This window comes from Eleginops maclovinus, chromosome 16 (assembly GCF_036324505.1).
Source record: "Eleginops maclovinus isolate JMC-PN-2008 ecotype Puerto Natales chromosome 16, JC_Emac_rtc_rv5, whole genome shotgun sequence".
Lineage (NCBI taxonomy): Eukaryota > Metazoa > Chordata > Actinopteri > Perciformes > Eleginopidae > Eleginops > Eleginops maclovinus.
In genome coordinates, this window is record NC_086364.1 from 13,589,210 (window position 1) to 13,615,339 (window position 26,130).

At 40.7% G+C, this 26,130-nt stretch overlaps 2 protein-coding genes across 4 annotated transcripts in view; one reads left to right on the plus strand and one right to left on the minus strand.

The window, feature by feature from the left end:
• The window catches only part of aatka (apoptosis-associated tyrosine kinase a), a 29,355-nt gene extending 9,171 nt beyond the window's left edge, over positions 1–20,184 (minus strand). The window contains exons 1-5 of one of the 3 annotated variants that reach the window (XM_063903321.1): positions 19,885–20,184; positions 19,668–19,782; positions 8,631–8,764; positions 3,394–3,532; positions 313–392 (exon numbers count right to left, since the gene is read on the minus strand). In XM_063903321.1, coding sequence (XP_063759391.1) covers positions 313–392; positions 3,394–3,532; positions 8,631–8,764; positions 19,668–19,749 — 435 coding nt within the window. In that variant the 5' untranslated portion in view covers positions 19,750–19,782; positions 19,885–20,184. Of the gene's footprint in view, positions 1–312; positions 393–678; positions 1,308–3,393; positions 3,533–8,630; positions 8,765–19,667 lie in introns of those variants that run through there. The other 2 variants (XM_063903320.1, XM_063903322.1) reach the window with 2 other exon arrangements.
• A 1,851-nt stretch (positions 20,185–22,035) lies between these two features.
• LOC134878016 (immunoglobulin kappa light chain-like) lies at positions 22,036–24,999 on the plus strand. The gene is made up of 5 exons (XM_063903764.1): positions 22,036–22,194; positions 22,287–22,609; positions 22,716–22,722; positions 23,800–23,911; positions 24,543–24,999. Exons 1-5 carry the CDS (start codon positions 22,155–22,157, stop codon positions 24,814–24,816), a joined length of 756 nt encoding a protein of 251 aa, XP_063759834.1. The 5' UTR covers positions 22,036–22,154; the 3' UTR covers positions 24,817–24,999.
• The last annotated feature ends 1,131 nt before the right edge of the window (positions 25,000–26,130 follow it).

Below are 26,130 nucleotides of genomic sequence, written 5' to 3' on the forward strand. Positions count from 1 at the left end.
CATACACTACAAAAGTAGTGTTTCAGCCCCATTTACTATAAAATAATATGTCTGAAATTGACTGCGATTTGGAATTCCAGCTTCTCTCTCTAACACAAGTGCCAAACATTAGCTTCGCTAGAATGAGATCATCATCACATTACCCTCGCATTCCTCACATAGAGCACATTAAAGTACAGTGAATAGAGTAACAAAGAGGCAGTTAAAATCATTAAAGCAAGTAATAACAAAATACAAAGTGTTTTATTTCACTGCAACAAAGACCATTTTGGGATTGTGTGTATGTTTAGGGATCAAAACATTTTGTTTTACCTTGCCAAACCAGCCATGTCCAATCTCCTTTAGATAGAGTAGACTATGGCGGCCGAGCTCTGATGATTTCAGAAGCTGGACTGTAAAGGAAGACATAAGATTACTCTATACAAAAAGACTGTTGTAGTGATTAAAAAGGGATAAAGAAAACATAAACAGATTTTTGAAAGCAAAGGTGAACAATAAGTCAACAAAAGAAAGATAGAAGTTTATGATTTGAACAGAAATGGACAGAACAGGAAAACAACATCAACACAGAACTCCTCAGATAATGAACGCACATATTCTTAAAAAGTGCGATCACTTAAACAGGAGAAAAAGCCATAACAATAAGAAGGCGACAATTTGAGCACAAAATTCAAATACCTCCATGGATTTTCATTATTTAAGAAGGTAGATGATTGTGGTGAGAGAAAAGATGGTGGCGGAGCAGTGGAGCGGCCAGCCGCTCGTGACAGGGACTGAGTCCGGCTCCCATGCAGAATAAAGTACTGGTTCAGAGTGTGAGAACCGAGAGCCCGTGGCCCCAGCCCTAACCCCAGGCTACTTAGTCTTATTGTGTGTATCTGAGAAAGACCCCACGATCGCAGTGTGTGTGTGAGAGAGTCTCGGCAGGATTTAACCCTCCGAGCCCTCGCACAGCTGAACAAGCGCGCCACGCTGCCTCTCCCAGTCTGTCCCGAGATCATCCTCCAACTGGGACACACAAAAACACACATACTGTCCTCTTCTGGAGCTCTCCAGCTGTCGAGCAAACACCAAAATCCTTGGTTTCTAGACTTCATTCAAATCTACAGTATTCTGAGCAAGAGAGAAACAGCTTGGAGTCAGCAGACCAATCTGCAGACTGTTCCTTGCAGGAGGATTCCTGCCTTGGGCGCTATATTTCTCTGAGACTCTGGTCATGTATCACGCCTGGTGTGACCGTCACGCATGTTGGTAGTGTGCCGACTGATGCGCCAGCTCTATGTGCAGCTTCAAGACCCCGGTAGTGACATAAGTCCAACATAATGCCCTCCTGTCACCCAGGACAGCAGCATTCCTCAGCCAAACAGGACACAAACCCTCCTCTGTCAGATGCAGAAAAGACCTCTGTCATACACAGTCGCCACCCCTATCTCAAGCGAACCCCTCCCCACTCTTAGGGTCCTGGTGCATGCCACCACCCTTCCCCTGTCTCTCCTCATTCTCTCACAGACCCTTCACTGTATTCTGCCCATAATGCCAGTCCTCCTCTGGTGCGTTCCACGGACATTTCAGCCCGGCCTTATGCTCACCCACTGCTCAGCCAGCCTAAATCGGGGCCATTGTTCGGCTCGCTCACTCACACGCTCATGCAGCGTCTCCTGGTACCCAGTGGACACAACACACACACACACACACACTCATGAGCAGACACACACAACCCATTCTCCACTAGAACGTTGGGCAGAGGTTGTCACGGTGATAACAGACCCACACTGCTCTACCACCCCCCATGACAGAGAAGTTAGAAGTTAGAAAGTGAAATTATTCCGAATGTGGAATGATTGAGCGTGAGTGTGCATTCCCATCCACCTTATGGCATTCCCAGAGAAGACGCTGGGGTCCAGTGAGACTGTGGGATCAGTGGGCCCGTGGAATGACACACACACGACTGCTTAACACACACTCGCTTTGATGCATCGAGCCTCTGTCGTGGGTTTGAAGGCTTTACAGGACCTCTTGAATAAAAGATTAGACCAACAAATTAAACGCGGGACTCAGATAAATGGCAAGCATTGTAATGTGTGTTCATACAGATGTAGAAGTGATATAGAATACGCTATTCATGGTGAGAGTATACACCCCATACTGTAACTTGTGTTTCTGTTAAAGAGGTCCTTACTAGTCTCATTTGCTTCGTGTATGTCAATGTGGGGGTTGATAATTTAAACACGGTCATGATGTTAATATCTATGGAATAGTCTGCTCCGTTTTTGACCTGCAGCTTATCGATGTAATACTTTTGAAATGTGAATTATTCCTGCAATCCTCTTGAAGACGGAAATGGGACGGAAATGGGAAAGCTGTTAAAATTCTAAATTCACAAAATGGTCAATATTTAAGGTGTGAAATAAAAATAATACCATGTTTTCTGTATGTACATAAGGAAGGGAATGAATAAAAGCCTGTTCTCCCTGACTCAGAGAAAGGACACATTCTCCCTCGTTTTACATCTTGTCTCCTCTTGCTGTCTATCCATTCCTCGCCCTGCAACACCTGCTCCAATCATACAACGGTAGCTATGGAGGATGGAGCAAAGGCTGGTGATTGGCTGCAGGCCTAAGACTGCCTTGTCCAATCATTGCTGAGTCTTACATTCTGGGATGCTGAGCCCCAACTCACCTCCCTTCTGGCTAAGCACGCTGCAGCTCAGACAGCCAGTGAATCATGCAGGGAGAGACACCCATGATCTGGCTTATACTGAGATTCACACACAATACACACACGTGCACATTTTAACAGGCTGGGTTTCAGACAGAACGATCGGAAGAAAAAAAAGAAACAGACTGTGACAATGCTGAGGAGGTTCATGGGTGTAGGAATAAACACACCAAAATAATAGGGACATGTGCTGACGTTAGATTATGTAAGATTCAAGTAAAATAGTGGTTTCATGATAATGTAATGTACAGTAGCATGCACTGAAAATATGTACACTAGGGTAAAGTCAGATTCCTTCCTCTCCAGCATGCTGCAGTTTCACATATACTGCAGTAGGTCGTAAAATGGAACGATTCTGTCCCTCGCTAAGAGAGGGCAAGGAAGTAGAAATCCGACATACTGTACTTCATGAAAGAGGCCATGTCTGTTCCAGCTAAGGTAGACAAAAGATTCTTAGTTTTATGTCATGCTGTAGAGAAGTAACAAGCTGTTTTAACGGTCTGTAAGTGTGGCAGCTGTTCCTGGGAACTGGGAATAAATAATAGAGAAGATGAGAGGAAATAAGAAATGAAAAACACCAGGTAGCAAAAGCTAAACATTAAATCAGGTTACTAAGAGAGCTAGCAGATATAACATAAAGGTGTTATGTGTTGATAGTGTTGTGCGGCTTCTTACTGGATCTGCCAGGCTGTTTGGAGACAGGCAGGGAGACCTCAGTGAGGGGAAGGATGTACACCTCGGGGCCATTCTGGGATGAAGGCGAGGCCAGGGAGAGATCTGCCTGGTACTCCTCTCCCTCAGTGTTTTCAAACTCCTGTTGCAAAGACACATGCAGAAATTAGTCAGCCACTCGCAGCCATCCTACCACTGACTTGCTGGGAGACAATGGTTCAACTGTAAGGGCATTCAAGTGCACTGAGGCTCGCCCACCAAGCTATATGCATAAGTCATGTACGTTGTAGGGTGTATTGTGTGGGTCAGAACAAAGACGCTGTAGGGGGAACACACTATGTGCGTGTTTAGACTAAATACACAAAGGACGTCTTTCTTTTGCTATGTCTTTTATTTCTTTCTCCTATTCATTCACCTACACAACGTTAAGTTTCTATCAATAAAGAATGTAAAACTTAGTCTAAAAAACGTTAATCCCAAAACGTGATACACTTCAATTGCTCTTAGTGATAAAACATGACTTATTTATTTCAACCTATGACAACTAGTTTTGAAAACAGCATACCAAATTTGAACGTGACTAAACCACCAGTGTCCTGATTATCTTGAGCTACATTATTTAAGCCTTGCTGTTACACTGTTCAGTTTACCACAATGCACTTCACACTTTGAATTGCCTTGTGTTGAAAGGTGCTGTATAATGAAACGTGCCTTGCCTTGCCTTTACTCATCATGAGACCAATCTTTCTTAAGGACAAACAAATATATATATATATATATATATATATATATATATATATATATATTGTCCAATAATGTTGCAATAATCACAAAAAGACAATCATGTCACTGTGATTACATACTCTATGCACAACACAAAAAAGACAACTGAAACTGGAAATACATTTTTCAATATGTCAATCGTTAAGTTCCCAAATGCCAGGAGGAAGAGCAAGAGAGAGAGAGGGCAATATCATCAGCTATGCAGAAAGAAAACTCTGGTTCTTTAACTGCAGGTGACAATGAGAGTTAGTGAAAAACTGTGACCCTCTTTCCTTTCCTGTTCACCGAACCCACAACCTTTGTTCTCTCTGCTTTACTTTTCCTTTTTTCTGCTCACATCAGTTGCAGTCTACTGCAGTGTCCTTCCTAACTGTTGTAGCATGTCACTACAGAAGCACCGATAGAGCACGTAATAAGAGTGCTAACACACCAGATTGTAAGACGGAGACAGATTTGATACTTCATACTTAATAATAATACATTTTATTTATCAAGCACTTTATCATGTGCTCAAGACACTTTACAGATGTAAGAAAAAAAATGAGATAAGATAAAAAGTCTAATTAAAATGGAGCAATGGACACGTCATAAATCACACGTTAAAAGCTAGTCAGAAAAGGTGAGTTTCGGTCAGTGTTTTGAAGGTGGGGAGTTCAGCACAGTTGCTGATGTGTGGTGGGAGTGAGTTCCAGAGGGTGGGGGCAGCGATGGAGAATGCTGTCACCCCAGGTACGGAAGGCTCTCTTAGATACAAAAAAACCTTGCGTGTAATGCCTGACTCTCTTTTACTTCCTCTAGATGTAGCTTAAAAAATGGATCTGTCTCAATAACCAAAGTAGTTCATATTTAGTGCTTTTAACCCAGAGCCAACATTAAGGCGTATTGTAAGACACTCACAGAAGGAAACTGTACTTAAACAGTAAACTACACAAAAAGCATTATCTGCAGCATGACAATGTAGATTATTGACAGGGTGAATCAAGATGAATTAAAGTAAACAATTTCATGAACTCATATGAGACCTTAAGAGACTTACATTTAAATGCAGTGGGACTGTAGTTCAGCAGATGCGCTGGTTAAACGGAAAACCTAAATCCTTGAAGTTTAACTGAGATGCCTGTTTTTCTGGGTTTATTTCTTAGGCGTCTGTGCAGGAACAAAAACTAAAGATTCTGTATTGGGCAAATTTTATTTGCTACCACTGTCCAACATTATAACATCAGATATGCACTAAATATGGCCCCACACATCCATATAGTCAATATATTAAAGATGGTTTTGGAATAGACGGGCACAGAGGATCAAATGATGGATACACACAATTGGACCACAAATATTGTCTGGGGTTAATGTTTTAAAAAACAATTTACATTTCTAATAGAAAGTTGAAGACCCACATGTTTCAAGTCAATCTTGTTGGCCATGTTGGGGGAGCTGCAAAAGTGCTCTGTTCACAATCCATCCGTTGGTTATTAATGAACTGTTACCCACAACAACCTCCCACTTTCAGTACCCACAGAGTTAAACAAATAAGGAAACAGATTTGTACAATGTGGGTTGTAGGATGGAATATATGAAATATTTGAATGACTCCTTGTGTGTGTGTGTGTGTGTGTGTGTGTGTGTGTGTGTGTGTGTGTGTGTGTGTGTGTGTGTGTGTGTGTGTGTGTGTGTGTGTGTGTGTGTGTGTGTGTGTGTGTGTGTGTGTGTGTGTGTGTGTGGGTGTGTGTATATTTATATGTACAGGTGCTCACCAGTGTGTGACTGTGTGTGTGTGTGTGTGTGTGTGTGTGTGTGTGTTGTGTGTGTGTGTGTGTGTGTGTGTGTGTGTGTGTGTGTGTGTGTGTGTGTGTGTGTGTGTGTGTGTTTCAAGAGGACCATCTGCCACTCTCCTCAGAGCGAAGTGTGAAAGCGAGCACCTGGCTGTGAGTCAGCATTGCATAGCTCCCCAGAGAGCCTTCAGTTTAGAAAGCACTTAATACCCAGCCTCACACTACGAGCTCCAGTAAGAGCACCATGATGGAGAGGAATAATGAAGCTTCTTGGACAGTGCAGCAGTGCAGTTTTGCAGTCCCACATGAATGCACACTATACAAGTGAGATGTTGAGTGACAAGCGGATGCCAAAGAGAAAGGAAGCAACATGTGATGTTTGCTGCCAAACTTAAGAGAGCAAGATAAAGATTGGATTGTCTGTTGTTGAATTACTATAAACTATGATCAAGACAACAAGCATATGTTTTACAGAAATCACAACTTCTTCCATATTTGCTTAATCCATTTAAATATGAATATTTGAGACTTTAATTGACTGAGATCTGAAAGTTGTGCTCATCTGACAGAAGAAGTATTACAAGAATCAGTTACAATGTGTGAATGTTATCCTTTCATTGTCTTTTTCCTCAAATGTCCAACAAACAAACTATTGTGTTACAAATGACCCACAGCTCTCAGTCAAGCTCCTCTTGAATACACACAGAATTACAACGCTCAAATTATTGCTGTTGTTCTCCACCTACAGTAAAGGCACTTCTAACAGCAGCCATTTTGACATGTCATAGCAGGGTGAACACTGGTGAAGTTGATATATTTAATCATGGTCATATTCTATTTAGTGTGTCACCTCCACTCCACTCCAGCGAGCAAGCATGCACAATACTGAGAGCGTGGCTAATCAAAATGGAACAAAACCACAATTATCTTATCGATTACACCTGTGTTACCAAATAAAAAAAAGCACCCTTTTTTTGTTCAACTGCATAACCATAATTATATAAGAGGACAGTTGGCTAACAGATAAAAATGAAATGTGTTTCGCATCCTTGGTCTAATGATTTTAATAGTGCCCTGGCAATACGCAATGTTTCAAAAATAGCTTTACTCACCTCTTTAACTATATCTGTGCAATAAATAAAAAGCCCAGCACTGTTTTAGCAACAGTTTCACCCTTAACTCCAGTGTAAGACAATACCCCTGCCTGCAGGAATCAATAGTGTCACATTGATACTTTAAATAGGCTCATGGTGGTGCTTTGCTTGAATGACCTTGAACCTTGAACCTTGAATGACTGCCGTTTAAGCAGCTAGATATTGCTGTTTTGCAGCTGGAGCCGTCTTCTTTTCATTCGTTTTTTTACAGTAAAAAGCAGGCAGAATGTAGGCAAGTACAAAACAAGACTCCTACTTCTTCCTGCAAGTTATTAAAACTCACTTTTGCATAAAGAGGCAGAGGCTATCTGGCCTATGACAGACAGGTGTGGACACACACGAGACACAAAGATGAGAAAACTCTGTTGTTAATGGTGCCTCTCTGTCCTGTGCTCTTTAGTGTCGCTGTCACCACTGCAGCATAAACACGCAACAGGCTGTTCCCGATGTATAGCGTGAATGCAGAAGCACAGACCTGATATCAACCACAGGCAAACTGCTGTGCCCTCACCCTCTCTCCTTTCCTCTCCAACACCAGCACCACAATTCCTTTTATGAATTACGAAATCATTTGCACAAGTGATCTTCACAGAAGGCTGTTCAATCAAGGCTGTAATTTATCATTCTCCAGACGAGATACAAACATTAAAATGCTATACAAAAATGAAAAATGCGTTTCAATGCAAATGCCATAATATGAGAAAAAGTCAAGTTAATGAGGAAACTTGTAAAGACAAGCAGCAGCCAGTACAGCGAATCGTGGGTTTTTCCTCCTCTCCGTCTCTCTCCATATGCCCCCTGCCTGTGTCAGTCTCTGTTAACCCTCATCAGCGCTGATGATTGACACAGCATGGCTGACTAATGATGGCAGCTGAATGCAACACAGAGACAAAGTGTGCCAGCCTAGGATGGGATGGGTACTTGGTTGCACCACTTGCACACAATGTGGCAATGGTCCTTTGGCATCTAAGGCTATGAAGGTTTTGGAGAGGTTTCAATACAAACATGATCCTGCCATCTCCAGAGAACTTGGCTTGACATGAAATATTAATACAATTAAATGGCAACCTTGAAATAATATAATGTCATGTTTTATGCAAAAATGCCAAACATTTTGTCTCAAGTCATACAGAAATGTACACTTAGTATCTTTGGATTTTGGACTGACAGAGATGTCTTCTTTACATCTATTGTAAATGAAAACATATTTTGATCAGACAACAGAACAGTGGGCAACAAATTCCTTGCTGAATATTAAATATCTTTGAGTTTTGGATTGTTGGAGACAAAACCATAATGATTTGTAGGACTTTGTGTCAAACTCATTGTCAACTTGGTGGCAGACTAAAATGACGTGGAATGGACATTAAATATGTGAGGCTTTGTGTGTCAGTATCAGTAACAAACTTGTGATAAATTTGTACTTTCTCTGTTATTTTCATTGTAAATACTGAGCATGAATCTCATCCATGGTGCACACAATGTTTGTGCTCTCCTCGCTACCTCCAGCAGGGGGCAGCAGGTAGCTCACCTTGAAGCCAATGTCGCCCTTTTTGCAGCAGAGGCAGGCCAGCATGAGGAAGACGAAGGTGAAGAGGCCAGAGAAGGAGACAGCGACCACAGCCAGAGATGAAGGCCACGACAGCTCGCTCAGCGGAGCCCCATCTGCAACATGGGAGGATAATGCCAAATTTAAAATAGTGAAGGAGATCAGATAACAATCTGCGGAGTCATACAGGAAATTAAAAGCTAAACAGAGATAAAGGTGATTTGAATGCACACAGATGAATTGTGACTTTCATTGGCAGCTTGAATAAAGATGCATGTGACCCACAATTATTCTCTACTGCTTTCTGTTCATCGCTACAACCTGTAACCTGAATAGGAATCCGGTTTCTGTAGCTTGAAAACAGTAGATACCATGAATTATGAGTCATGGAGGCAGAAAGTTTCATACCGCCCACAAACACCTTGACTCCCTCTGGGTAATCATTTAATGAAGCAGGAACAGCAGCAGACCAGGTGTAGTTACTCAGTCTGTTTCAATGTAAACAACTGACGAAGGAAAACTCTCACTGGGTACGTATAATTTGCTTCTCATTTTCTGAACAATTCTAGAGGCAATTCACTCAACCCTCTTAAATCCCAGCACATATTAAGCCGTAGTTATTTTTTTGTGGGCCTGCAACCAATAAACTGAGAGTACACACAATCTCCTACTCATTTTTACATTGTGCAAGTTATTTACCATCTGTCTTTGTCTTCCTGTGTGCATATGTGCCGCACACATGTCAGTTTATCTTTAAGCTTCTAGTAGCTGAGGAAATCCATATTATCTGATTTACAGTTTTCAAACTCCTGCCAGAACACATGAAAGAGAAGAGAGGAAGAAGGAAAGACAGAGAAAGAAAGTAAAAGATTGAAACATTCCAACACACTCGTTCCCCAGCCCTCCTATGCATCACACTCATATCTTAAATGTCCACTAATGTAGTATCCATCTCTTAGGAAACCTCGAGAGGGAATATAACATGCTCACAGTGTAGGCTATATCTAACCCTGAGTTATATTCAATGACTTAATAAGCTATTGGAGCATGGATTCTCTCGTTTTCCTTGATGTTTAATTTAGGGTTCCACTATTTTAACTAATAGTCCCTTCAAACTTTTTTTGCTAGTCACTGTATTCTACTTTAAAGGGTGTCATTTTCTTTCAGGAACACCTTAGACTGTCTTTACATTTCAGATACATCTCTGTAACACTCAAGACCACGGTTTGAAATTCAGACTTTGTGTAAAAAGGCCAATGTAAATAACACTGGTGACATCACTATGACAGAGCCCTAGAATAAATCATACAACTCCTTTCACAAAAGTAAATCAATCTCTGTGTGTTTAACCGGCTGACTCATTATTAATACGTTAAGGTCAGTTTGCCAAACTTATTTCCCCAAATGTAGCTCAAATACTTCTTTAAAACATGTTTTGGTTGTTCCTGGTTGAGAGCTTGCCCATTTTATGGACAGCAATTACATGATTTTTTTTACCATGTTCTTAAATACATTTGTATTGTTTTTCTCACAACATGCATTAGAATCAGAAAAATGTTGAACTCCTCTTTCATAGTAAGTACAATGCCTACCCAAACTTAACTAGTCAACCAAAATCTAGTCAACTCTCCCATCTGTGAACATGTCTTCTTTAGAAATGTCCCAGGCCTGCAGTTAGCCATGTAAATGCCATTTTTACTCTCTTTCTCTATGAGTTGTAAAACCGTTTCTCAGATAAGGAAAAGGATTGATATACTGTATGTCCCTACTCTGGGATTCCCTTCATTTTGCTGTTCTTGAATGGACATCACAATCATGACACCTCTGTGTCTATTGGGTCAACTCGGCCCATTGGTATGTGATGCTTGTGTGCGCATGTTATTTCAGCTCAGAGAGTGAGACTCAGCGGTCCTGACCCATTTGGCTGTGGGGAACATGCTGTTCCAGACCCGATAGCTCCTGTGGCCCATGCAGCACTGCTCCAACTGAAGGTTGACCCGGAGGTCACAGCCACAAAGCCTGCACTCATACTTGCACATGCAGACACGCACACACAACTGCAGACCCTTTTCCCCTAGTATCCTCTATATATTATTAATGCCACAGGAACCATGGTTTAATTGCCAAAAAAGGCACTTTTCTAGCATATTTCTGCTGCTTCCTCATTACTATGGCATGCTTTCTATTTAAATGTGTCCACATCAAAGCAGAATAAATGTGCATATTAAAATGGGAGAGCTTCTCTTCATCTGCACATTAACTAAAATAGCTTATTTTATTCATTTATGTGCCTGTCTTGTCTATTTGTGAAATAAATGCTGGTAGTAAGTGTGTTCTTGGCATTGAACCAGCAACACATCACCATGGTAACAACCTTGCTCACATACTAGTTGATTAATTGCAGTTTACGGTGCAGTAAACCTCATGTCCCCTATTTATCTCCTCACTCTTGGAAATAACAGTGAGGAAAAAATGTTCGGATGCCTTGTATACTGGCACTCTCTCCCCTCTCTATCCCTGTATCGTGCTGTGAACGATTCTGTATATTGCTGTATGTGAACGTGTTTTTGAAGTGAAAAGGGCCAGCTAATCGAGCAGGGCCCTTTCAGGATTCACCACGTACCGCAACACAAAGTCTGAGTGGGTGGTGACTCGACACATTACGTAGCGGCTGACAGGGAAAACGGGGATGAATATTGAATATTCAAAGAGTCAAAACCATCTATAATGTACATGTATTACTCCTCTCTGACATTTTATAACCAAAGGACCGTTTTCATTTGGAAGGACATTTAGCACTTCACCGTTATTAGCAATTCAATAGAAGGTGTTTTATCTTAGGGGAACGGTACAATGACATTTTCGGTCAGAGTGAGAGGGTGTTTCTACAGAAAAATACATTTACATATGGTCTGTCTGTGCTCTGGTTACTGATTCCATCTTTTGCACACCATCTATGTTTCAATGATAGGCAATTATCTTTTTTCTTTTTTTATTGCATCTTTTAATTATAATGTGTAATGCAACAATGCAACTACATAGCATTCGTTGAGCCTCTACAGGCACTGATCAAGCAGACAGTGGACCAATTCACCATTTCACAGATAATGAAAAAACAACTATCCACTCTCAATTCGTTTTGTAAGTCAAATGACTGTGTTCCCTGTAAAGTAGTTATAGCAGCCCATGTGTCCTTCTACATTTGGAACAAGAACTGTGTTTGCATTCATAAAACCACAGCTGAGTCACAGCAGTCACATGCAAATGAATAGGGGCTGTTTCTTTTTCATTGCAGTTGTCTTTCTGAACAGGACCTGAAATCTGAAACCATTGCTATCTTCTGGGTAAAAGAAAAAAGAGTACAATGAGTCTGCTTTAGTTACTTTTGAGTTGTGTTAATACTTAATGGCTAAATTAAAAAGGATGACGTTTAAATGAGTGTTGACAGGCACCATCAGTACACCATACATGCATTTCTAGGAGTTTGATTATCAGAGCTCCACGACCGAATGAACAGGATGAATATGCCTAAAGACTTGGAGAAAGTTGCAATAAGAAAACTGTTTGTGCTTCTCTACAAGAACAACATGACCAGACATTTTATTTGCCACAAAAAACCTAGTATGATCATCCCGTAGAAACACCAGTGGCACAATCTTCATAAGTGCGACATTTGAAGAATCCATCTTCCACACACTGCGAAGAACTGTGAGAGAGCGGTCGCTCTGGGTCCTGCATAAATATTTGAGAAGCACACACATTACTTAACCAGCTGCACAACGAAATGAAAATAAAGCACTTAAATCCAAGCTCAAACCCGCTTTATTAAAAAGCTGTCTTCAGGACTACAGGAAGATGAGCCATGTCCTGACAAACGTGAGGGGAGGGCAGTGGGGGCAGCCTGCCACCTCCACAATTCAGCCTGCCGCAGGAGAGGAGGCAGCAGGGTGACAGGGGGGAGGAAGAGAGGAAAAACGTGTTGGTGAAGGGAGGATGAATGAATGTGGAGGCAAATACTGTTGCTTTGTATCAACCTAAAGTGGGACTTATCAATACAAGTCTTGGTTGATGTCAAAAACGCTGACAATTCAAGTCATCTATTACTTAAAACATAATAAGTGGTGTCTTTTGCAGTCACAGAGCAAGAAGAGCTAATATTATATTTTAAACATGCAACTAAGTAATGGCTTTAAAAATCCAATCATGTCTGTTGCTTAAATATGACACACAGACAGCTATTATAAACAGTGAAGAGAAACAAAGGCATGTAGTGAGATGGGGGCCCATGGAGGAAGCAAGGATGCTAAATGTAATGGTGTGTGTGTGTGTGTGTGTGTGTGTGTGTGTGTGTGTGTGTGTGTGTGTGTGTGTGTGTGTGTGTGTGTGTGTGTGTGTGTGTGTGTGTGTGTGTGTGTGTGTGTGTTTGTGTACAAGATAAAGATAGTGGTGTGTTAAGCACAGCCACTGAGCTTTTCATGGTAGATCATAAATAAAGCATGCACCAGTGAGGTAGGGCTTTCTGTTGCTGTGCAGCTGTAGCGGGTGGCTGAAGAATTTGAATGTCAGGTCTACAGCTGCTGGGATATTTACTACCTCCTATACACGATAGAGCTCATCGCATATTCAACAAATCTGTTCCAAATGGCTACGTATAGGAGAGGGAGTGAGGACAAACAGTGCGAGGAGGGCTGCAAAGAGAAAAAAGGGATATTAGTCAAGGTAGAGTTACAGTACAATGCTTCCCACACTTGTATCAAAGGCCAGGGCCGTGCTTTGTGTTTGCATTCACACACGAGCACAAGAACATCCACCCACACAGATGTTTTGTTTTACTATTACCTACAGAAATATGTGTATCTGCTCCAACATGTGTATTTTGGGGGAGAGAAAAAACAATAAATCTTGTAGTGCTGTGGACATGTTCCTCTCCTTTACAATGTTTGTATTCTCAGCGTCTCCCGTCCACATTAAAGTCAAACCACTGCTAGCAACTGCGTATAATGTATGTGTTTTTCCAGTAGTTGACCTGGTACTTTAATAATAATGCTATGTGTAGCGTTTCTTTTCCATTGTTAAATTGATTTGATTATTAAAATGTCAGTCGGTTACAAGACCGATAGCACCATTCTTACAGGATTGTTACTGCTAATCCTTTTTAAAATGTGTTTTCCCTACAAACTGTGCAGCTTCCTGTTCCAAGGAAGTTTCTCCCTCTACTTGACTCAAAAGGATATTTTCATTCCATTCATTCATTCGACTGTGTGTTTTCAAGTGTGATAAACTGTGAGCAGCTTCCCTTTGCGCAGCTCTGATTATTTCCATGCTGTATACCAACCCCCCAATGCAGCCCATTTCATTCAAATGAATTTCTTCTTCAATTATCCTTCACCATAATCATAATTGGTATGTACCACATACAGCAAAGCAAATTCCTCGTATGTGTAAACTTACTTGCTAATAAAACTGATTCTGATAACATTTTGAATAATTGCATTATGTGTTTTTAACTACTACACATTTGCATGCAAGTCCCTGACTGTGTTTATCTGTGAGATTACTCAAAAAGTGGATATTCAGACCCTTCATTTCCAGCAGTGTGCCCTTGCTCGTGCTGTCAGGGGATGGACATGACAGGCCTGTAATAATGATTCACAGTTATCCACTCGGGATATCACTCCCAGTTAATGACAGTTATTAGGCCCTCTGCAGGCCAGTGCGTCTCTCTGCCATCCACAGTCATTCACAGAGAGCATGACTGGACAATGGTAGAGTGGGTGAAATGGCAGGGGGATACTGCCATTAATCGTGTAATTGTTGCTTCTCCTGTAAACTGGAGACTGATACATGAGCACATATGTGTGAGCTTGTAGAGCGCTCCCTCTTCTGCACCTCATAACTGAAGCTGGAATATGTATTCGGCTGAAGCCCATTGTTTTCATTTGTTATTCTGTTGTAGGCCATGCATCGCATCCAGCAACTTCCAGGCCAAAATCAGTGTAACTCTGAAAGTCTTGTGCATGTGTGTGTTGATGTATACCCTGTATACACATTCTTTGGCTCTGCTCATACTGCCCCCTAACTGATGTAAACCTAAAGGTCACACTTTTCTCCTGTCTCCATCCATTCAGTCTGATCTATCCTAAGCGGTTTCCCACCCTTCTTCTTCCATCACTGTTGTGTTGCGTGTATGTGAGTGTTTCTGTTTTCATTGGAAGGCACTTGGTGCAGCTCAGGCAGGGCAGATGGAGGAATTTGTTTGCCCCTGAAGCACTGTCCTGAATTTAAATGTGTGATCAGAGAGATTTGGGGCCCTATTTGCTCTCTTTCTGTTTTATGTTTTACATTAGGATCATGGAGGGGAAGTGGAAAGGCGCTTAAGAGGCTTAATAATGGCAGTATGTGGTCTCTTGTTGCATGTGTTGGCACTAGCCTCCACAGAATAAAGTCTTTGCAGTATATTCAATGCAGCTTGGTCATTAGCGCCACCTGGACACGTTTCTTAGTCAAAATAGCCAACATTTCATTTCTAGCAGACACAAAGCTCCGTCACGGACCACACATTAAAGTAAGACTTTTATATAACACAGTTTCCGTGTAGTGTACATATTTATTTGTCACCAATCACTTGTATACCAACTGTATCCGACCCTCTGTTTTTCCCCCCCGACTCTTTCTCAAGACGATCTGATTGCAGTGGTGTGTAGTTTGGCACCTTGCCCACCCTGCAGCACTGTCATTACTTGGTCTTGGTCAAAAGCAAGAAGCGGTGTGTTTGCATTTGTGCATGCATAGCAACCATACAAGTAAGTGATTTCAAAATAATGGACAGACCACTACAGAGGGAAGATGTCTGTAGGGACTCTCACAGGGAGGGAGACGTCTGTTCTGCCAGTCTGTGTCAAAGCATGCAACATTCTCTGTGATGTGTTCCGGCTTAAGAGAGGGTTGAAATGACTGACTGCTTTTTGTTATTAATTATGTCTAAGGCAAAATCAAGAGGGTTAACTGTGTAAAGCTGTGGTAACTCAATGTTGGAGATAATGTATACAAACACAGAATGAAATATAATATATCAACCTATTCAGCTCATTGAGTGTGGGCACAATATCCGATCGTTCTACATCCATGACATATCCTAATTTTTTCATTATTAAAATCATATTCCAGAAAGGTAATAAAGATCAGTTAGTGGTTTCTTTGTTTGATGACTTGATAAACTGCGTTAAAATCCATACAAAAACAAAAACACTATTCAACACCAATACTTGACATTTATTTTAAGCTCTAACAACTCCTGATTTTACAACAGTTTCTTTAAACTCTGCCTAACACGTTAACTTAATGTGATTGTATTGGCAGGGGGGGCAATCTATAATAAAGGCATTACTGTCTAAAGACTAAAACAATGTAACCTCTATTGTATACATTTACGAGTAAAACATCTACACAATGGCTCCAGGAGGGCGTGAATGGGCCCTGAATGGGTCTAGGGTTCTTGCATGCTAGTAAACACACATTAGATGCATGTGAAAACCATATGCAGACATAGAAATATGCACTTGGAATGACATTTGAGCCCTGAGTCTCATGATGCAGACACAGGGTGTGTGTGTGTGTGTGTGTGTGTGTGTGTGTGTGTGTGTGTGTGTGTGTGTGTGTGTGTGTGTGTGTGTGTGTGTGTGTGTGTGTGTGTGTGTGTGTGTGTGTGTGTGTGTGTGTGTGTGTGTGTGTTTCTGTAGAGATGTGTGTGCCTGTGAGAGTGGACAAAAAACAAACATACCTGAGCAAAGCAAGTTAGTGTGACTAATACTGGCTGCCACGCACCCATTATCCCTACCATATTCTTCTGGTCTTAGCACATACTGGGAGGATGTCCTCTGACTAAGTGGCAGTGAATTAGCACAGTGACACTTTTGACCCCAATGTGTTTCAGCTATCGATGCAATTACAAAGCAGTTCTTTTGAACACAAGAAAACACATGTATCCTTTTTTCTTGGTTCTGTCATTTTATCATCACCATCACAAAATGGCTCTCAGGGTGCTCAAGCATTTGAATTCACTGAGAAGAAATGGTGTTTGGTGACAAATTCAATACATCATGAAGCCAATCCAAGTATGCAGTAGCGCAAACACACACAAGCCAGTATGAAACCAAAAAAAACACATCATCGCACAGAGAGCACATAGGAGACATAGCTGGTTCCACTTGACTGCTTAAATCCACTTCATTCTTATTCTAGTTCCCGCAGAGGCTTACTTATGTAACTAAAGTGCTTGGTTACACATGAAGAGATGAATAATCAAATAGTCAGCAGTGACCGAGTCAATGGGAGGAGCTCTGAAAGCAAGTCAAAATATCCTTCCTCTGATATAAGTACCACCTTGGTCAAAGCCTGCAGTGCTGTGTCCATGTGTTTGCAAGGCCACATGCAAAGTGTTCCTGTATGTGGAATGTGCACTATGGATTATGCTTAAAGTGTGTGTGAGCGATAAAAAAGTGTAAGTTGTTATGCGTCTACACAAAGAGACAATCCATAGCGTTCACACTAGCTGCCACTGCCACCTCCAGGCACCAGAGGAGACTGCTGAAAGACGTCTCCCACACTGCTGCATTGTCAGCTCGTTGTTGTATCGGTGATGCCTTTCAGGTCAGTCGGTTTTCGGTTTGTCCCGACAGTAAAGTGATGCATATTAATTCTGCTCACAGGATACAGCCATGTTTTCAAATACCCTTCATACATACAAACACACATGCCAACACACACACACACACACACAAACATCTGCTCTCTTCCCTGATGGGAGAGCTCTCCGAGGTGCTGAAGCAGTAGTAAGCCAGGTGCAAGATGTAGATGTCATCGATACATAATGCCACATATTTACACAACTTTCCCCCTGGCTGCACACAAACCAAGAACCAGCACGGTGTGAGGGCTGATATTAATGAGTTAAAAAATCCTGCCATGTTGATTCCATCAATCCTCAAATTGCTTTCATAATGACGTGCATTTTGTCGACCTACCTAGCGTCTACTTTACCTTTGTCTTGGTGTATTTATGTGCATGAGTATGAGCATAGGTAGAGCACACTATGTTCTTACATAAGCCCAGGCTCAGAGGGAGGAATGGCAGCCGTGAAGGGCAGGTTGAGCACTGCTACAGTTCAAACTCTGGATTTTTAGTTTGTAACTATTTTATATTTAACTCTGTCCTTAGCACTTGCCTCCACACAAAACCCCTTTATCCCCCAGGCAACATTGATTCTCAGCAACAATTACTAGGAAGGAACAGGCTGCTTCGAGGTGCTCCTCTAATGAGAAATGTAGATCATTATGACAGGATCTGTCACTGAGGCTATTCATTTAGCTACTGTCAGTCGAAGAAAAGATAAAGGAATGTTTCGCTGTACATTTCTGAGAGACATTTTCTAAAACCTGAAACGTACTCCTGGAAGAATACACCAACACTAATAAATTAGAAGATGTCCCACAAGAGCCACAGTCAGCAAGCATTTTACCCATAATTCAGCTGGGAACCATTTCATATCCTGCTTCAAATTAAAAGATTGCACTCTTCGGGTGGGTTTGTATCATATTTCACTACACAGAACCAGGGGTAGCAAGCTCAGCACCCACTACACATTCCACACCGAGAAGAGCTTTTGTCATGGTTTTCCAAATATCAGAACACTAAACCCCTGTGTGTTTCTATTTGCAGTGTTTGCAGTGTATTATAAAGCAGAGCAGAATATTACTTGAAACAGGTCAGTCCTTATTAATAAACAAACCCTTCAAAAACGTGTTGTCATATCAATGTACTATATACCTATAGTATAAGAGTCCTACATCATAAATGATCTGGAGAATTATTAACTTATCGTTTCTCTTGGGTTTTGCATCCAACAAAAACATATGGCTGCAAAAGCAGTGGATCTAGATCTGAAAGTGTGCTATTGTTACTTACTTTGGATATTGACAGTCAAAATGATTTTGTGCTATAAAGGTAGTACAATGTTAATGTCTGTTGTGGGACTAATAAAGGAATAAGGGAATTCTGATTGTAAGCAAATAAACTTCCAAAATTCACATCGACTCTCTTATAAATACATTTTGACTTTAAATGAAAGACTCTTTTAGTGTCATATTCTGGTGGAAAATAGAGAAGAGATGCACATAATAAGAAGTGGGGACTCACAGGACGGTGTGTGGGATGAATACTTGGACAAAGAGGGATCACTGATGCAGTTTGGGGAGGACTGATAGAGTCTGAAACTTGAGAGCCACTGGACTCACTGTCATTTGTATGCTCAGCACATTGCACTCAGTGCAGGGAATCTCTCAGTCCTGTTTACACTTGCAAACAGTTATTTATTCTGCCCTAATTCAAGCCCTCACACAGGACAGCCATGACTTCCTGCTCGGTGGTCCCGTAGCACTGCAGCAGCACATGGGTCCTCTTCCCTATCACCCGAACAACCGGAGGATTCATAAACGCTGCATTCAAACGGGCGAAGAGAACGCCACCTCAAGCATGTCAGCATTCTACCTTTGTCAGCATGTCACCGCTGGGATGTAGCAGCACACACACATCCTTAACATAGCTCACAGTGCACACACACACACACACACACACACACACACACACACACACACACACACACACACACACACACACACACACACACACACACACACACACACATTTAGATGCAGGGTGTGTGTGAAGGGCTTTCCAGAATATGTGCTGGCTTAACTTTTAGCCCTCTTGTCACCAAGCTGTAATTATAAAACAATGATATCTCATGCTTATTTTGAGTTTTTCAGATGATGATGATGATGATGATGATGATGATGATGATGATGATGATATGGCAATGATGCTGCTGGTGACTAAGAAAATGCTGTGTACAATGGTATAGCCAGACACAGAGGGGCCCTACATGAAACACCAGATATCGCTCAGTTTGATTATAAAGACACATAATGGAAAAACGCCATCGTTCATCAGATTGACCCTTACCTGTATCGAAGTGGGAGCTGAAAGCAAAACTGGGATTGAAAAACGCCGAAGACATGACAATCACATGTAGGACAAAGAACATCCTCTTCGTTGCGTAGCAGAAGTCAGCAGAAGCCTAAACACAAAAAGGTCAAGGATAAATTCCCGACTCTGTGCTTTTGAGATTCATGTAACCTGTAGTAGAAGCGGTAATGCGCAGCATTTTATTCCATCACACCTCACAGAGACCCCAGCGAAAAATCCTGCTCCACCTTCAGCTCGAACCGATTTGGAGACAGATGTTGACAGTCATTTCCATTTAAAAATATCTGACAATAAAATGCCGTCTCGTCTTCCAGTGACTGCTATTCTGGAAAGGCTTATTGTACCGACTCGATCACCCGTTTTTACACTGTTAAATCTAGACTGCTCCAATCATTTGGTGATCTCCAATGTGTGTTCCTTTCAGAATAAAGCTCAGTTTGCACCTATAACCGTACTACATGTTAAGCGAGCATCTGGTTCTTAAAAAAAAAAAAAAAAACGGTCAGCTATGCGCATATGGGTTTCAGGTTCGGTCCAGAACGAATGAGCGACATCTTGCACCAGGGTCAAGCCACATAAAATGTGCAACTACTTCCGTTGAAAGCTTTCAAAATACAACGGATTTGCTCAGAAATGTGAGACAAACTGAGTCAGTCTTTTAATTTGAAGAGCATAATCAGGTAGTGCCCAAGCTTTCTCTGCCACACTTGACGCAGCCATATCTACAGGAATCCTGCCAGTGAGCGTGTGCGCGTGCATGTATGGTCCTTTTGAAAACAACATTTTCCTGAAATACTTTTGTTTTAACCTATTAAGGCGCCACAGGCATAGACGTACCTCCTATCCTGATATCCCACGTGTTCCATCCAAGAGGGGAAGAAGGACGCAGAGGAGCAGTCCGCTGACAGCACGGTTACCTTCAGAGACTTTTGGCCAGTGAAAGTGTCTGCGGTGTGCATGGTGGCCGGATTGTTTTTGTCACAATTGTATGGGACACAAGCAGAGCTGTAACGTGTTTAATCTGAACACATTATCGAGACAGAGTGGGAAGTGTACTGTAGGAGAAAAAACAGTGCAAAGTAGCTAATAATGGTCAGGTGACTGCAGTAGGATATTTATTGAACAATGCCACTAGTGGACAGGTAGGGAAACGCTGGGATCACCAGGATGAAAGATGTAAACCTATTAATTGCATGTTTCCATTGCCCAACTGGCGCTAATAACGCATTTCAGATTCTGATGTTTGATTAGGCATTGATCAGACAACAAATATCTTAAGAACTAAAGAGGTCAAAGCAATGTTTAGCATCTCCCCCCCCCCCCCCCCCTCCCCCCTTTCTCCCACTTATATCTCTTTAGGTTCAGTAAAATATATTTGTTTGGGTTTGTGTAGACCCTTTCAGACAGAAAGACCAATCTCTCCCATGTGCTGATTTATCACACCACACTCCTATTGGCCCTCTGCTGGTTGTAAGCAGTAAAGCAAAGATAGTTGAGATTGTAACTAAGTGCCACCAAAAGTCCCTCAAAGTTGAAGGCCACAATTTAAATGTCCCAAATAGTATGAACGTTAATTTAGGCAATGTATTTTGTTCAAATAGTCGATTGAAATTATTATATTGCATACAATTGCTTACATCACGTAATTCTTTGTAAGACTTTCTTACAATTACTTATGCAGTGTGTTCTTTGTATGCCTTTCTTTCACTAGATGAAATGTGTATTAGTTTGCCTTGTTTGGTTTAATCTGCAAAAAGCAGATGAGTATGGATCAATACAGTATGAGCTGTTATGCTGTTCAATGCACACTAGAGAGCAGCACTGGATTACTATTAGAGCTACATAAAGGATTTGAAGAGTAACAACCCTATATCTCGACACAAGTGAGTGCTCATCTTTCAACTCCTCTCTCTCGCATGCAGGATGCACCTGCAGCCTATCTGTCCTTATTTAGTTTAATGTAAATTAAGAGGTTAAGTTCCAGTTCTCTGTAAAACTGCCAATAACTGAAAAGACTCACCCTCAACTGTGTTTTGTGTTAAGGGCCACATCCTAAATCTTATATTTGTGTCCTCTTTTAACCTGCAAAAACCTTTAGAAGTTTTCAATTATATAAAGATTATTACTGCTAATTCCTAAAAAGACAAGAATATATTGTATAAACCTCAGGTGACTGCCATGAATCACAATCATTATGAACTGTTTAAAGAAACAATTATTTCATAAAACAGAGTGCAGGAAATCTTTTTTAGATAGTGAAATAACATTTTTGGGGGATTATATTGGAAATCAACACTTTAAATGATCATTATAAGCTCCTCCTCCTGTCAGTCACTCTCAGTTTCAGTATTAAAGTATTAAATTGCTCCTCCAGCTCCTCCTCTCCTCACCCTCCAAACCCTCTACTCTGTCAGCAGGGAGCTTACTTTCTTAGCTACAAGGCCCTCCTCACACACTGACACCATGCTGGGGACCCTCTGCACTCTCCTCACTGCTCTCACATGTAAGGAGGCTGACTGACTGCAGCTCTGACCTCATGTTGGATTCATCAGTCTGTGTGTTTCTCTTGACTCCATGTCCTCTTGTTGTTTCCAGGTGTGAGTGGTGTGACGGTGGTGACACAGAAGCCTGTAGTGACGGTGAGGAAAGGAGAGACAGCCTCCATGGACTGTAACCTGGGGACTGTTACTGGCCGTGTTGCTTCGTGGTATAAACAGAGTCCTGGAGGAGTTCCTCAGTTTGTTTTATATTTTCATCACAGCCATAGTTCTCCAACCTATGGCTCTGGTTTCTCCTCTCCAAAGTTCACATCTACTCATCAGTCAACCACAGATTATCGTTTGATCATCAGCAATGTAGAGGAGGGATACTCAGCAGTTTATTACTGTAGCACATGGGATGACTCTGCTGAAGAGCACGTATCACATTGATTTACACCGTGACAAAAACCTCCTCACAAGTACTTCTGCTTTTTCAGTCTCTGACACATCTGATAACAGAGCCTTCTTTAACTAACTGTCACAGTCTATAGGCAAAATGTGTTCAAAAATAATGTAATGCTATTGTTGGATGAATATACAGGATAATCAGTGAAATTATATATTTATTTGTAACCTTTGATACACGCTTTATAAATTAAATAAATAAATATATAACTCACCAGGAAATACAATCAATTATGATCCATCATATATGACATGTTTGTATAGTTTTGGGATTTAAATGCCACTGTTTCTTCCCACATCATTTCTTTAATCCATAGAAAATGTACAGTTACACAAAATGTGATACTTATTCTATGAAATAAATAACCTGGTGCAAAGATTGTCATGGTTTTAACACATCCAGCTGCAACAAAAGTGACAGGAAAGTGACTACATGAATGCAGTGTCATGAGACAGATCTAAATGTGAAGTTATCCACAGTTTGGAGATGACATACTGTAGTTGATTTATGTTCAGCTAAAGCAAAACTAAAAGACAACACTTAATTTAACTCTTATCAGGTCAATTAGAGGCTGAGCTTTTTCATTTGTTTGATAGTCGGTTTTTATTATTATGTAACATGTATTTCTCCTGTGGGAATATCATTTAAACAAGTGAGTGTGCAAACTTTTTTCCTATCGATTATGTGATTAATGGGATGGTGTGAAATCTAATATAATAGATATTTAATCAGGAAATCAATCTGACCGGAGTGAATAATACACAAGATAAGGACATTAACAGACGTCCAAACCCATCCTCTTTACATTAACATTATGAGATAGCTTGTGAAATTCAAAGACACTACGAATATAAAAAAAACAAAAACCATATCTTGGTTTGAACGTGAATGAAAGCAGTGTTGAGTGTTGAAACTCCTCCTCCTGCACTTCTCCTCTCAGTGTGTTTATAAGCTTCAGTCTCTCTTCTCCTCACACTCTGCTCACCTCTCATCTTGACAGTAAGGGACGTTTACAGCACACACTGACACCATGCTGGGGACCCTCTGCACTCTCCTCACTGCTCTCACATGTAAGGAGGCTGACTGACTGCAGCTCTGACCTCATGTTGGATTCATCAGTCTGTGTGTTTCTCTTGACTCCATGTCCTCTTGTTGTTTCCAGGTGTGAGTGGTGTGACGGTGGTGACACAGAAGCCTGTAGTGACGGGGAGGAAAGGAGAGACAGCCTCCATTGACTGTAACCTGGGGACTGTTACTAGCAGTGCTGCTTGCTGGTATAAACAAAGTCCTGGAGGAGTTCCTCAGTTTGTATTATATTTTTATCACAGCCATAGTTCTCCAGGGTATGGCTCTGGTTTCTCCTCTCCAAAGTTCACATCTGCTCATCAGTCAACCACAGATTATCGTTTGATCATCAGCAATGTAGAGGAGGGAGACTCAGCAGTTTATTACAGTCAAACATGGGACAGCTCTGTGAATGAGTACGTATCACAGTGATTTACACCGTGACAAAAACCTCCTCACAAGTACTTCTGCTTTTTCAGTCTCTGACAAATCTGATAACAGAGCCTTCCAACATCTCAGTGTCTCTCACCATGTGCGATAACTTGTTTAAAAAATATTTTAAATATTTTAATGTTTCATTTACACAATAATTGATAACTGTATTTGTACTTTAATACATGCTTTATTCACGAAAATATGAATAAGATAATATGCCCTCCAGCATCTTCCATAATGTCTACATTTTTCATATAATTCCGTCTTTCATGGCTACCGTATATTTCCCAATTATATATTCCACGAAAATGTACAAAGACTGGGATTAATTCACAAAATGCAATATCAGTGACGGGACTTTGACTGCCTGAATCCTGTTTCCTGAGGCCACAAAGACACCTGACACACAATATTTTTAAAAAATGATTTATGTTCAGATCAAACACACTTTGCTCAGGTTGCAGACATTAGGTGGTTTGGTGATGGCTCTGAGGTGAGCAGTGGGATCTCTACCAGCACTGCTGTTCAGCAACCGGACAAGGCTTTCCAAATCAGCAGCTATCTGGCCGTCCAGACGTCAGACTGGAACATGGATAAGGTATCCACATGTAAAGTTTCTCTGGGCTCCCAGACTTCAGAGCAAAACATCAAGAAGTCTGACTGTCCCACTGACCAATAGTAGAGGAGCACAATGACCGTTTAGTGTCTGCTGCTTTACTGTGTGCGCTGTTTTACCATTGCACGCTTTACATGTTAGAGAACATGTGTCTGCAGGCTTGTAATAAAGTCTGTGCTGTATCAACTTTGCAAATGATTTCAATGTTTTTCAACGTATTCAATTAAAAAGCATTTTATAAAAACATTCATTGCTTCTGTATTTTTTGTTAGTGATCATGTCAGAAATACAAGCTTTACATGTTAGAGAACATGTGTCTGCGGGCTTGTCATACAAATATTGACAGTAAGATTGAAGTGTTGTATCAGCTTTGCTAATGCTGCATTTTCTTTGCAAGATTTATAAAAAAAAAAAATTAAAAATCTGAGAACTAAAATAGTGTTTGTATTTGTTTGTACCGGATAAACAAATTACTTGTCCATTAAACTTCCTTGGGCTCCCAGACTTCAGAGAAAAATATGACAATGTCTGACTGCCGCATGGATTAAGTGACATATTTCATCTTAAAACTAAAAATGCCAGAGCTGTTGGAAATCTTTCAGCTTTGATTTATTGTGCAGAATGTTTGAATAAAGACATGCGTTTTTTGTAAATACTGATTATTTTTTTGTTTATTGAATTGAAAACAGAGGTAAATCTGATTCAGTGAGACTATGTAAGCACTTGGATTATGTACTTGATGTACAATTCATATTACCCTGCATGAAGCAACAAATCAAGCAAATATCGAGCACTAAATTGATACACAAAACATTCACATTCCAATATTATATTTCCATTTATTCATTATTCTTTAATTAATACAATGCTTGTAACTGGAATAAAGCTTCACATGAGATGTTATTGATTAAAAGTCACCTCGTCCTTGTGACTACAAGGCACCTTTTATTTATTTCCCCACCTCAAATGCTTGTTCATTTGTTGTTCATGTTTTAATTTGGCAGCTTCCTACGGTCAAGTGTTAAAAGGCTTTAGTTGAATCATAAAATGCTGAACGTGAACCGAGATTTTAAAATTACTGTAAAGATTTGCACAACTTAATAATTAAATTATTATTGTTCATAATAGCTAAATGTTGAATCTTTATCAGACCCACTGACTATTACCTACTTTAATGTTTACACATTATATGGTTAAATTACTTATAGTTAGTGGTGTAGAAAACATAAATCAATCCTTTATGAGTGAGAATAAGTTAAGTAGAATTACAACAAACTCTCTGTCATGTTTTTTTATTTAATCAATTTAGTTTTTTTAAAAAAGGTCATTTTCATTTATATTTTAACTAGTAAACAGTATATACCAAGGCAGGATATA

Bases quoted from the DNA above. Each gene is read 5' to 3' on its own strand.
- LOC134878016 (XM_063903764.1), top strand. From the start codon at position 22,155: ATGCTGGGGACCCTCTGCACTCTCCTCACTGCTCTCACAT. The intron at 22,195-22,286 runs GTAAGGAGGCTG...TGTTGTTTCCAG, and splicing joins TCTCCTCACTGCTCTCACAT to GTGTGAGTGGTGTGACGGTG. The intron at 23,912-24,542 runs GTATAAACAAAG...AGACACCTGACA, and splicing joins ACTAGCAGTGCTGCTTGCTG to CACAATATTTTTAAAAAATG.